Here is a 14,731-nt window from a genome sequence, read left to right as displayed (position 1 = left end):
TGTGTGTGTGTGTGTGTGTGTGTGTGTGTGTGTGTGTGTGTAAAAAATATGGAAATCAAAATTCAAATTGCAACTGAAAACATCCAAAATATGAATAAAAAATTATGTTTAAAACGTTTACAATAATATCATACATTTTACTGAGATACTAATACATTTCAGTAATTTTTATATTTTAGGTTTTTATTTTTATTTTAATTCATGTTTTTTATTGCATTTCTGTCAAAAAAAATTTGCCTAAATAGCTGAAAGCTGAAATAAAATAAGTAATTTACCGTAATAATCCTGCATTACAACATATACTACATCATACGAGTGCTTCATTTTTATTAATTTATAAGCCTATTAAAATTTGTAAGAGTCAAAGAAAAGTAATTCTAAATTATATTGTTATATATGAACATGTGAGCTTCCACAAGACTAGGATTTATTTATTTATTTTATTCATTTATTTTTTTTTTATCACACGGCTTACTGTGAACCGCACCTCTCCACAAATATCCCAGCCTGCACTGCATGAACAATGCTGCGAAACCGCGGCTTCTCCTCCGTCCGTCGCAGCATCAGCCCCATCTGCCGTGTGAAGGTGGAGGCCAGCCAATCGCGGACCTCGGATGGCACAGAATCTGATTGGATATCGCTGAGTTCATCCTCTGTATCGACCAATCGCCTTTGAGAAAAAGAGAGGAAGGGAAAGATTCTTTAAATGTCATCCACACATACACTCAAATTATCAGCTGTGACAAGGTGACTGGTGTGCATTTAAACAAGATAAACGGCTATTTATGCTTCATCTACTCTGCGATTGAAGCCTGAGCCAGGATCCAAAGGTTTAATCCATTAGTCATCTATATAATTATGGTATTACCACAGTATGCTCTCTATAGGACGTGTCTTTTAAAGGTTTGAGGTATAAATATTTGCTTTGGAATGACACTGAATTGACATTTAAATGAGACATAATTATTTAATATTAATCTCTGGTAACTCAGAAATATGTTTCTAAAGTTTCAGCTTAAAATATCACACAAAAGGAGAGACAGAAGCCAACAGAAAATAAACACTTAGCTTGAAAACAAAATGCTCCAGTGGACACGCACAGATATATATATATATATGTATATATATATATATATATATATATATATATATATATATATATATATATATATATTTTTTTTTTTTTTTAATAGTACCATTATCATTTCCAACAAGTTGCATTTAGTCTATCCACATGGCTGTGTGAGGTCCAAATCTTAAGATTTTTCTGCTCTGTATAACCTGTTACCAAAAAATGTTCATTTCAGGGCACCGACAGTGTTGTTTAAAATATTAAAGACCAAAATTATATTAAACTTTTGTAAATTGCCTTTAATTCGTTGCTGATTGGATGGGGTCTAAGTTCTTTTACCAAACCCGACGGGCATTTTGGACGGTGTTGGGCCGTGCACTCTGGCTTGCGCAGAAAGTGAAAGGTCATGTGATGTCTTTGGATTAGTGCGAGAAAGAAATCAAATTGTTTGTTACAACATCAAAACCCATCCCCTGAAACAAATGATGACAGAGAAGTCTAAAAGAGCGAATTTTGCGGAGTGGGAGACTACAGCAAGCTGACAGGGAAAATGACGAGCTCACTCGCACTGAAACTGCTGTCATGGAAAATGGAATGGATGTTCTTGGCTGGAGGAAGATGAACAAAAAATCCTACCCAAAACTTGCAAAATTATCCAGATCAGAAGTGCAATACTGGCCAACAGCAGCAGTGAAAGGGTGTTTAGTGCTGATGGACACACCATCAGTAAGGGCAGGATTGCGCTTAATCCATCTACAGTGGATTCAAAAAATGTTGATCCACAAAAACACATTTACAAAGCCTTATCTTGGTGAGTAAAGATTTTTAAAACTATAACTAAATATTAATAAAGTCATAAATGCATTATGTAGACAGTGTGTATAGGCTAATGTTGGTTTTATTCTTTTATTATTCAGCTTCACCGTCTCCTTAAGGCTGGGTTGTGAAGAGAAGTGGCGAAGCAAATCTCGCACAGCCTTTATCTTAATTTCATTATTGCCAAATTCCCGTCATGATTTAGAATTTATTTTAATTTAATTTGTTAAGAAAGATTTATTTTTTATTGGTTTGTTGGCCAATTTAAAGGCTAAGTGTATGTACAGGCCTATTTAGAGTGCTGAGATGTCACTATGTTAAAGAGGACTTATTTTATTTCTTTGTTCCAACTTCTAAGTGGCTTATATGTTTGTTATGATTAAATTATGTTAAAACACATATTAACGACTAATTTTAAAAAAAAAAGCAAAAGAGCTGTGTGCATGTGCACATTTAAATAATGTCAGGCTGTAAACGGGTTCGGGCTTTTAAAAAGCTGTCAATCAAAATGTACTTGTTGGGCTAGTCTAAGTGACAGTAATATATAATAAGACCAATTTCACATTACTACAGTAACTCAATCTAAATATGTATGAATTTGAAGCATGTTTTTCCACATGCTTTCAGAAAAAGGCACTACATGTTTTGTAGGTAGATGCACAGCAGACCGATTATAGCACTTAAACATGAAAAAAAAAGTTTTGATATGTTCGCTTTAACAATTGTTCGCACATCTTCGCAGTAACTGCACCATAAACCTCCACACATGCATCCACACGTAAGCTCTTCTGATGGATTTAAAGCCACAAGTCACACAGTGAGTCTGATTCTGAATGGTTGGTCTCTACAGTCTGGCATGTGAAAAGCTTTTTGTCTTACTCCCAATTCTGATTCTGGGGGTCATGATCCAATCTACTTCCAATTCCAATTCTGATGGGCACGATACGATCCGATTCCCATTCTGGGGGTCATGATTTTGTCTACTTCCAATTCCAATGGTCACGATACAATCCGATTCCGTTTCTGGGGGTCATGATCCGGTCTACTTCCAATTCCAAATCTAATGGTCACAAAGAATGCGTTTCCGACTTTGGGGGTCATGATCTGATCTACTTCAAATCTCAATTTTCATGGTCACAATATGATTCGATTTTGATTCTGGTGTCACGATACAATTCAATTCCAATTCTGGGGGTCACAACTGATTCGATTCTGATTTTGGGGTCACAATTCAATTGCAATTCTGGGGGTCACGATTTGATTGAATTTGATTTCAGGAGGTCACGATTTGATCTGATTCCAATTCGGGGGTTATGATATGATTTCTCAGCGCATTATTATGCTGCAGGCACTCAAAAAACATGGCACTACCATTGACAACAACAGAAAACAGACACTTAGCTCGAGAAAAAAAAAACACTACGGTAGTGCACAGATATATACATTTAAATTAGTACCATCATCATTTCCAACAAGTAGGATTTAGCCTATCCACATGGCTGTGTGAGGTCCACATCTTAAGATTTTTCTGCTCTGTATAGCCTAATATATGTATAATGTATAGCCCTCTGTATATCTAAAAAAGTTCATTTCAGGGCACCGACAGTGTTGTTTAGATTAAAAAAGGCCAAAATTCTATTTGTATTTTGAAGACTGACTTAAATCCATTGCCGTGTGGATGGGGTTTTAAGTGTAATATATAATAAGTTGTTTATTATAGTAATATATAATAAGACCCCTTTTTACGTCACTACAGTAACATGTGAATATAAAAATTCCGCATGCTTTCAAAAAAGCCTTACAAAAACAAAGTCACTACATGTTTTGACATTTTCTGGGTTAGTAGATGCACAGCAGACTGATTATAGCACTTAAACATGAAAACAAAAGTTACGATATTTTCGTTTTAACATATATTCGCACATCTTCGCAGTAACTGCACCATAAACATCTGTGCATCCACACTTAAGCTTTTCTGATGGATTTAAAGCCATAAGTCACACACTGAGTCTGATTCTGATTGGTTGGTCTCTACAGTCTGGCATGTGAGAAGGTTTTTGTCATAATCCCGGCCCGTGATGACATCACAGTTACATAATTCCATAAGCTTTTATCATGCCTTTTCTGGCATCTAGATGCTCACAGCTGTTATTCTTCACTCCGCTCATCAAAATAAAAAGATATTAGCGGCACTGGAGTGGCGTGATGGAGAGCTCAATCTCCCTGAAGTGACATTAAATACCCTCAGTGAGCGGGAATGAAATGACTCTGATCAGGATAGAGGTTTCGGGCTCGTTTGAGACTGCAGGTGTTCGTTTATGTGCACTCAATCGAGCTATCAACACATTCTCATACCCACACATCCTAACCAAAATATGTCTGGGAGACTTTTTAAAGAAACATAAATATATTTAATATAAATATATTTAATCATATTTTGTATAATGTACAGTTGAAGTCAGAATTATTAGCCCCCCTGAATTATTAGAAACCCTGTTTATTTTTTCTGTTTAATGGAGAGTAGAATTTTTCAACACATTTCTAATCATAATAGTTTTAAAAACTTATTTCTAATAACTGGTTTATTTTATCTTTGCCATGATGACAGTAAATGATATTTTATTAGACATTTTTCAAGACACTTCAATACAGCTCGAAGTGACATTTAAAGGGTAAACTAGGTTAATTAGGTTAACTAGGCAGGTTAGGGTAATTAGGCAAGTTATTGTATAATGATGGTTTGTTCTTTAGACTATCGAAAAAATCTTAAAGGGGGTAATAATATTGACCTTCAAATGGTGTTTAAAAAATTTAAAACTGATTTTATTCAAGTTAAAATAAAACAAATAAGACTTTCTCCAGTAGAAAAAATATTATCAGATATACTGTGTAAATTTCTTTGCTCTGTTAAACACAATTTAGGAAATATTTAAAAAAGAAAAAAATTTGAAGGCGGTTTAACGATTCTGAGTCAACTCTATATTGTGACATTATTTTGGTTTTAATACTGCTTGATTTATATTTTTTGAGATTTTATTCTATATTTTTACATTGCATTTCTTTAAAAAAAAACATGTGCATAATATGTATAATTTATTAATTAAGTATCATATATTTAAAATATAAAAAATATGAAAAAACTAAAACTGTAATTATATTGGGCAGTACACACAAAGTACACAAACTGTACTGTAGTTACTGTTGTAATTTTTATTTAGCTTGATTTTTATATTATTATGTCATGCTCTGCTTTTGGTTTTAATAAGAAAAGTACGATATGAAAAATATGATACGATTGTATTTTGAAATATATTAGAAAAATACTGTGTTTCAAAAAAAAAAAACGTTCAGTGTTTTTTATAATATTTCAAATTATCAAAATAAATGTATACAGTGCTCAGCATGAGTACACCCCATTTTAAAAATTTATATTTTGATCCATTTCTCAGTAAATATTGGTCATATATTTTGGTGAATTTGAACAAAACAGATTTATTAAGGAGATATATTCATTCAAGTAATATTTTAGTCACCAAACATATTTAGTAATAGAATAATAATACATTTAAATGCGTGTGAAATATTGCACAAAAAAAATTAAAAACTACAACATTTCAACAAAATTGTATATATATTCTTGATCTTTCCTTTTACGTTTTTTATTTATTATTTTATCCAACATACAGCATAAATTTGGGTATACTCGTTTTTGGACTATTTTCTTCAGTTATTTTGATAGATTAGCTGCAGATTTGGCTTCAGTACTGACTAATCTAATGTATATGCACAAATATAATATTGTAAATCATTAATAGAAAATATTAATTTAATAGAGAGATTTGTGAGGAGTGTACTTATTTATGCTGAACACAGAGATGTATAAAGTACTAGAGACCAAGACTTAAGTAAAAGTGCCCAATCAAAAATTGACTTGAGTAGAAGTTGAAGTGCTCTTTAAGCGCCACACTAAAGTGGAAGTACTAAAGTATTCAACATTTTTTGTACTTAAGTATTAAAAAATTTACTACTGAAGTACTGAAAGTAAAAGTACAAGTATTGTGTAATGTAGTTATTAAAGAAAGCAGTCAAAAGACATCATATTAATTTGTTAATTTTAAATATCTTTTTTGGGGCACGTGATTAAGCAGAACAAAAAGAAACATGGCTTACCATACTGTTTTTCTCTCACGCTTGAACCACAGATCTGACAGATTATAATGGCTTTAACACACACCTTTCAAAGTTGTGTGTCACAAAAACACTCCGTAATCCACTCAAAAAGTTTTTGAAACCCAGGCAAATTACCGGTTGTAAACGCTGTAAACAGTAGTTCTAAACATTCTACCGGAAGACGCTAGTCGCTATGGTGGCCTCCATGCAGCAGCCAAGAAAAAGGTCTATAATTGTATTGAGTAAGGGTGTGAACCTACACTGGTCTCACGGTTTGGTTCGGTTACGATTATCATGCAATCGATTTGGTTCAATTCGATATTTCTGTGCATTGACGATGCTTTCCATACATAGTTAAATTTTTTCTTCACAACACAAGAATTTTTTTTTATTAAAATCTATAAATATATTTATATTTCCATATTATTTGTAATACAATTTTGTTCTTTAATACAGCAGTAAGAGATATGAACTCAATATATGATTCTCAACTTTGTTGCGTCGCTCAAAACAGCCACCTGGTCGCCAATGGTCACTGTCGATCGCGTAGACAGAGGTCTCCAGAACAATTGCTTGAAGCTTTGCCACTGCAAGTCGCTTGAAGTGTGAATAAGGCTTAAAGGATTCTAAACTCTGTCGTGTCACTCGACACACCCTCCTTTTCACCAACAAAGGTAGACAGAGGTCGCCAGAAGTGGCTCATTCTCCTTTGAAATGAACGGTCACTTGTTGCTTTGTGTCTGCGATTCCAGGATTATATTTGATGAACTTTTATCCATTTGTTTTGTAAGAAACATGACATTCCCATCTAAAGTTAAAGTCAAAATTATTCTCCCTCCTGCGAAATTTCTCGAGTGCTGAAGACTTGAAACATAATACTTTTAACGGATAATATTTCATATTTCACTATTGCAAGATACCAGTATTCAGCTTAAAGTGCAAGATGAATGCTTATCTAGGTTGATTAGGTCCGGTTAATTGAGCAAGTCAGTGGACAACAGGGGTTTGTTCTGTAGCCAATCAAGATAATTATTTCTTAATAATATTGACCTTAAAATAGTTTTAAACAAAATTAAAACGGTTTAATTTCAGACAAACTAAACGAAAAAAGACGTTCTACAGAAGAAAATGTATAATAAGAAATAGTGTAAAAAATTCCTTGCTCTGTTAAACAGCACTCGGAAAAAAAATTTATTAAAAAAAAGAGCTTTGGTAGTAGGCAGTGCTGTCGCCTCACAGCAAGAAGGTCGCTGGGTCGAGCCTCGGCTGGGTCAGTTGGCGTTCCTGTGTTGAGTGTGCATGTTCTCCCTGCGTTTGCGTAGGTTTCCTCCGGGTGCTCCGGTTTCCCCCATAGTCCAAAGACATGCGGTACAGGTGAATTGGGTAGGCTAAATTGTCCGTAGTGTATGTGTGTGTGTTTGAATGAGTATGTGTGGATGTTTCCCAGAGATGGGTTGCGGCTGGAAGGGCATCTGCTGCGTAAAAACGTGCTGGATAAATTGGCGGTTCATTCCGCTGTGGCGACCCCGGATTAATAAAGGGAATAAGCCAAAAAGAAAATGAATGAATTAGCTTTGAATAGCTAGCATTGGGACTCTAAAAAATAAAAGAATAGCTTTGCCTGTACAGTAGTTATTTGTTTAAGCAAATATTTACACCCTCAAGGTCTTAATAAAGGACCCAGCAGCAGTGTTGACCTCTGTGACCGTTCAAACAGCCACTCACTCAATCTAAGGATCCTGGGATTGACGCAAACAGATCTTTAACTGCTAATAGCATTGACCTCCGTCTGCAGCAGTTAATATGCTTTAGGCTCCATTAGGCTGATCCAAGACCAATTGTGCCATTTTCCCTCTACAAGGACTTCATTTAGGGATTGTGTGGAAAAGCTGGATCAGCGTCTGACACGGAAAGACTGCATAATGTGTCACTATGGCTCCGTGAGCAAAACAGAGGAGTCAGACATTTTTTTTGGAGAGAATAAAACACATGGAGATGATTATTCATCAGACATGTACCATGCTTTCCAGGCAATTATGTACTGCAATCAAAACACTTTTCCATTCCTATACTTTGTTTTAAAGACAAGAGTGTTAACTTGATTATATTTATATTTAGTTAAAATAAACATGGTATTAAATAACTAGAGGTGGGAATCTTTAGGGACTTCACAATCCAATCGAATTATAATTCTGGGGCTCACAATTCAATCCGATTTGACTCCAATACTAGGGGTCACAATCCGATTCCAATTCTGGGGGTCACGATAAGATCAGATTCTACAGGGCAAGATACATTCCGATTGTGATTTTTGGGGTCACAATCTAATCAGATTCAAATGCTGGGGGTCACGATACAATCTGATTCTGGGGGTCACGATACGATACAATTCTGGGGGAAACAAAATGATGCAGGGGTCACTATCTGATCCGATTCTGATTCTGGGAGTTATAATACAATCTAATTCGACTCTATTGTGATTCTGGTGGTCACAAACCGATTCCAATTCTGGGGACCATGATGAGATCCGATTACATTCAGATTGCGATTTTTGGGGTCACGATCTAATCCGATTCAGATTTTGGGGGTCACGATACAATTTGATTCTGGGGGTCAAAATACGATACGATTCTGAAGGTAACAAAACGATAAGATATGGATTATGTGGCTCATAAAATGATATGATTATATTCCGATAATGGGGGTCACAATCCGATTCCAATTCTAAGGGGTTCACGATCTGATCCGGTTCTGATTCTGGGAGTCATAATCTGATTTCAATTCTGGGTATCGAAACGATACGATTTAGATTGTGCTGGTCAAGATACAACTCGATTTCGTTTCCGGGGTTTACAATATGATCCGATTACGATTCTGTGGGTCATGATGCAATATGATTCCGGGGGTCACAATATTATCTGATTTTGATTTTGGGGGTCACAATATGATACAATACGATTCTAGGGGTCACGATACTATCGGATTCTGCGGTTTACAATGCAATCCAGTTCAGATTATGGGGGTCATGATAACATCCAATTCCAATTCTAGGGGTCATAATACGATCTGATTCTGGGGGTCAGGATACATTCCGATTCCAATTCTGGGGGTTATAATATGATCCCATTCCGATTCTGGGGTCATAATAGGACTCGATTCAGATTCTAGGGGTCACGATACATTCCGATTCCAATTCTGGGGCTCACAATAAGATCCAATTCCAATTCTGCAGGTCACAATACGAACCAATTCGATTATGATTCTGAGGGTCACGATACAATCCAATTATGATTCTGTGGGTCAGGATCCGATTCAATTCTGAATCACAATAAGATTTGTAAATTACATAAACACAATTTTTATTTTACAGATTTACTTACTTAAAGTTTGACTATATTCTGTTTTGTTAATCTACTCTCAAATTATTTAAAGATATATGAAAAATCTAGAAGACACAAGTTTGGTTTTCAGTCTTTGTTCAATCAGTCTTTCATTATGTTTTGGCCAATCATTTTTATCTCAGTGCATTCCTATAAAACAATGTTATGTTTCAGTTTTTCCTGTGTGTATAAATTCACAATGCAACATTATAATAATTTAAGGTACATTTAGTACAGATCAAATTTCAAAATCACAAGCTGACGCATGGCAATCATACGATTACTAGCACTAAAATATATGAATCGATTGACAGCCCTAATTTTAAGGTTTGCCATAGATTAGATTTCAACACTTCTGCGAGTAAAAGCCCTACTTTACCTTGTTTCCTCAATATAGACTGATTCCAGAACAGTGGCAGCATATTCCAGGTTTTTCTTCAGGTCTACAAGGGATGCCTCTCCTCTCTCCAACTGCTTTACCAAACATCGCAATCTGGAACACAAGCACATGTACATACATTAATCCAAAAAACAAGCTGTTTATTTTATAAAGCAATTATCTGAGACGTCAGCATGACAAATGCAGCGTTATATTCAGCAAAACAAAGATCAATAATAAATTAAGACATAAATCCTGAAGCTAATGTGTATATGCACAGCTTTGGGACCAATTTAAAATGTTCCTGTGGATTTAGAATTTATATGTGAATGAGTAAAAAATGGGCAGCAAGAAGATCACTGGTTTGAATGCCGGCTGGCTAAATTGGCCTTAGCTAAATTGACCTTAGTGTATGACTGTGTGTGTGTGTGTGTGTGTGTGTGAGAACGTAAGAGTGTATGGGTGTTTTGCCAGTACTGGGTTGCGGCTGGAAGGGCATTCGCTGCGTAAAACATAAGGCGGAATAGTTAGCAGTTCATTCTGCTGTGGTGATCTCTGATAAATAAGGGACTAAGTAGAAGGAAAATGAATGAATAAGTACAACATCATCTTAGTTTGAATCTGTAAATATGACAATTCTTCCAAATTTAAAATAAAAATAATGTCATAAAATAACCTTTTCACTTGTTATATATATTTTTTAGACAACACAATACTTATGTTTCACCTTTATTGTTCAAGAGATTAATATTTCAAGACTTTCAACCGCAGCAAATGAAAATATTTCTGACCCACTCCCATTTTCTGGTTAAAAAAACTCTAAATTACCTAAATTACATTATTTTCATTTGAAATATGCGTTAAATGGTCTCAGACCTACACGGAATAAACCAAATATTAATATTTTACTCAAGCTCATATCTAACAAATCCAGTACATTTACAGAACATCTGAATTTTCAAGTGGTCTCTTCATTTTTTCTGAAGATGTACTTACAAATTTGGGATTAATACAATTTTTTCCTCAAACAATTAATCATTTTATTCAGCAAGGATGCCACAATTTACATTAAAACACTCAAAAGCCATTAATAATAGTACACTATTTCTGTTTCAGACAAAGCGTAAACAAACGTATCAAAATATTAAGCAGCTCAATTTGTATTTGCATTAAATCAGTGTCATATGACCAACCCAGGCTCATCCTGATTACGCAGCTCTATATACATTTCTGAAGAGAGCAAAATACGTCCCAGGAGCTACTTTTTTTTTGCAGTTTTTGTTTTCCTGAATCCACCAGAGGCTGCTGTGTATGATTGTTCAGATCTCAAATTTCTCTCGCGAATGCCATCAGTGCCTGCTCTTCTCGCTTAAATCTCTTGGCTCTTGTCAACTGACTGACCGACCAATTGACTGACCCACCAGCCTCGTTCTCTAAACCCAATTAATAGGGTTTTCGAAAGCAATCCAGTAAAATAAAAGCACCCGAGGCAACCTGATTTTTATGACATTTTCAGAGATTACCACATTTTTACCTTGTTTTTTTTGTTTGTTTCTTTGTTTGTTTGTTTTTTTTTTTTTTTTGCTTCTGTTATGTCTTATCTGCTTTCTGGAACCATTCTTCACCAAACAAGAACTCCGTCATTGCGGTCAACTCTGCTCTGCGTCATAAGTCCACAGACAGCTACTGAGCAAACTGGTAACAGTGGAAAAGCCGTCCATACGAAAGTATATAGTCAGCTGGTAGCACAAAAAAAGAGAAGCCGTTGACATCGTCAAACTGCCCTGTAGCATTCATTTTAAAAACAAAATACAGCCATACAGTACTTAGCTCTGGTTACATAATTTGTTCTCTTCAGAAATTAATACAGGGGTACTTTTTCACAACGAGCCTGTGTTGCAACCTGGGATTAATACTATTTTTTCCTTAAATAATTACTACTTTTATTGAGCAAGGATGGCGCAAATTAAATTAAAACACTCAAAAGTCATTGATAATATTGAATTATTTCTATCCAGACAAAGACTGTTCAATGATACCTAAACAAGCGTATCAAGGCTTCCATAAAAATATGAATTAGCAGTTTTTAATTTTCTATAGCATTAAATTAGTAACATAAGACACTGAAGACTAATGTAATGATACAAAATTCAATTATCTAGACATATTAAGATTATAATCTTTTTGCCTTGATGAGTGTTACGAAAGCAGACACTGGACAGCAGACGTGTGGACCCACATGCAGTTTATTAGAAAGAAGTTATAAAGGCAATGGTCAAAACAGGAGCAAACAGATGCATAAGGGTGATCCAAAAAAATATGGTCAAAAACAGGTAAAAGTACAGGACAGGCGGCAAAGAATCGGTAATAAAAACAATAAGCAATGCAATGGGTCGAAAACTCGGCAAAAGAGACGTGATAAAATTATTTAGAATGCTTACAGATAAACAGGACTCAGCCATGTGTATGTAAAAGTGATGTGTATGAATAGTCCATGAAGTCAGTAAGGATGAACAACAGCTATGTGTGTGTGTGTGTGTGTGTGTGTGTGTGTGTGTGTGTGTGTGTGCCAATGTCCAGATTATTGTCAGCTGTGGTGGGAGTTGATGAGTGCAAAGGGTTTTGGGAGTTGTAGTTCAGTTCAGTGGCTAAGTTGTATTTCTCCAGCAATCTGCAAACATTAGAATGCTGTGATTGTGACAATGAGCATAAGATACTTTTGAAAAATTGTACTCACTATAAACTTTTGAAGTGTTATAAACTCAAACTCTTGATTATGCTGTAATGAATGAAATCTAGTTGTGGATGTTCAGAAGTGTCTGCTTAATTAATTAAAGCTTTTAAGGCTGATTGATTAAATGAAGTGGTTAGTCTTATCAAATCCATCTTCGATATCTCTCTCTACTAGGAAAGACTTTCAATGCTTCCCGGTTCTTGATGTGGCTGATAAAACAATTAGACTGTCTGGGAAAATTCTAATGGTGAAATTATTTGCTTAAAAAAAGTTACATTTTTCTCACTATTTACTCCTCAAGTAGTTTCAAACCTTTGTAAGTTTCTTTTATCTGCTGAAAAAAAAGATATTCTGAAGAAAGCTGAAAACCAGTAATCATTGACTTTCATAGAAAACACAAATACTGAAAGTCTATGGTTACCAGTTTTCAACATTTTTCAAAATATCTTCTTTTGTGTTCGGCTGAAAAAAAAAGCTCTGACTGGTTCAAAACAAAGTGAAGGGTGAGTAAATGATGCCAGAATTTTCATGTTTGAGTAAACTATCCCTTTAAGCAGCATTTGCTGGATAAACACCCAGTGACAAATGACTTTGCTTTGTAATTACAGTCCTGGAGTCACAACATGACAGATCAGATTACCGAAATGACACAATGAGGTTTATTGATGGGTGCTGAAGGTCACAGATTGTATCCATCCATTGGTTTCAGTGTGGCAGTGTGCATTGCTCACAGATCTGCAGCTGATTAGATGTTAATCTGCAGTTAAAACATTACAGCCAAACTGCAGTGATTTGGTCTGTTATTGTAGATCTGATCCGATCCACCTAATTTTTAAAGCCACACTACTTTATGTACAATTGTTGCATTAGAATATCCAGAAACCACTAGAACTGTGGTATATTTTGCTGACTCTAACCCCAAATCAGAAAAAGTTGGGACAGTATGGAAAACGCAAATAAAAAAAGAAAGTAGTGATTTCTGAATTTACCTTGACTTGTATTTCATAGCAGACAAAACAACAAACATTATTTATTATTATTTGATTTTTATAGTTGTTTTTTTTTTTTAATAAACATATGCCAATTTTGGTTCTTGCAACACATTTTAAAAATATGAAACAGTGAAGCATTTACCTCTTTGTAATGTTGCTGTTGCTTTTTACAACATTTAAAATACATTTAGGGACTGAATACACCAAATGATGAATTGTTTCAGGTGTAATTTTGTCCCATTCATCCAGCAAACAAGTCTTAAGGTGGACAACAGTATATGGGGTCTTCTTTGGTGCATTTTGCTCTTCAAAATGCAGCAAACATTCTCTATTGGAGACAGGTCGGGACTGCAGGCAGGCCTGTCAAGTACCTGTTTCCTGTATCCTCTTCCTCCACAGCCAGGACGGTTTTTTTTTTAACAGTATGTCTCATTATATTTGTCTTCTGAAGAAAGTTTCATATATTTTAGTTTAACTGGAATTAAAAAATATAAATATTTTAAAACATATTTAAAAATAATTTTAATTATTTAGGCAATAATTAACTTGATTAAGTTGTTATATTGCACTTTAAGCTGAATAGCATCTTGCAAAATAACTTCAAGTATTATGTACTGTCATCATGGAAAAGACGAAATAAAGTAATTATTAAAATAGTATTTAGAAAATGTCCATGTTTGTTGTCTGTTAAACAGCACTTGGAAAATTTTTTTACAAACAATTAATAATTCACAGGAGAGCTCATACTTTTGTCTTCAACTGGACAGTCAATTTGTTGACATTTGTGTGTTAGATTTGAGTCTAAATGTGGCAGTCCAGCGACACAAAATCCATCTGCATCCCTCAAGTGTCCAGTGACACGGGTAATGTTTTAAGCAGTAGGGTTGTGGGCAGCTGTCAGAAATACAGACACTCTGCAACAGTCTGCCATTGATGCTCAGGGGTCAATGCAATCACACACCAAGATTAACATCCTCCACTCAATATTTTGACAGGTGCCTGCAGGTAAAAAGAAAAGCTCATACAGCTCTGTCTGTCCTGATACCTGATCTCAAATCCGTCTCAAATTATCAGCTAAGTTCGCATCAGCTGTATACTGTAGTTATACCTTTTTTGTCAGCTGAAATAATACAAATAATAACATCAAGTAAAAACATTAATGTTATTTCAGATATTTACTACAGAAAT

At 34.9% G+C, this 14,731-nt stretch overlaps 1 protein-coding gene across 17 annotated transcripts in view; it reads right to left on the bottom strand.

The window, feature by feature from the left end:
- Nucleotides 1–14,731, bottom strand: part of pde1cb (phosphodiesterase 1C, calmodulin-dependent b) — a 169,338-nt gene that overhangs the window by 40,917 nt on the left and 113,690 nt on the right. For all 17 annotated transcript variants that reach the window (XR_015478987.1, XR_015478986.1, XR_015478988.1 and 14 more), the window contains 2 exons: nt 9,818–9,931; nt 488–670 (listed from right to left, as the gene is read on the bottom strand). Coding sequence is in view for 12 of the 17 variants with exons in the window: in XM_087241455.1 (XP_087097581.1) it covers nt 488–670; nt 9,818–9,931 (297 nt within the window). In the remaining 5 variants the exon portion in view is untranslated. The remainder of the gene's footprint in view (nt 1–487; nt 671–9,817; nt 9,932–14,731) is intronic.

The sequence above is a fragment of the Danio rerio genome, chromosome 2, assembly GCF_052040795.2.
Source record: "Danio rerio strain M-AB ecotype USA chromosome 2, GRCz13ab, whole genome shotgun sequence".
Taxonomy (NCBI): domain Eukaryota; kingdom Metazoa; phylum Chordata; class Actinopteri; order Cypriniformes; family Danionidae; genus Danio; species Danio rerio.
Note: the sequence above shows the minus strand (reverse complement) of the source record. Positions and strands in the feature narration are given on the sequence as shown.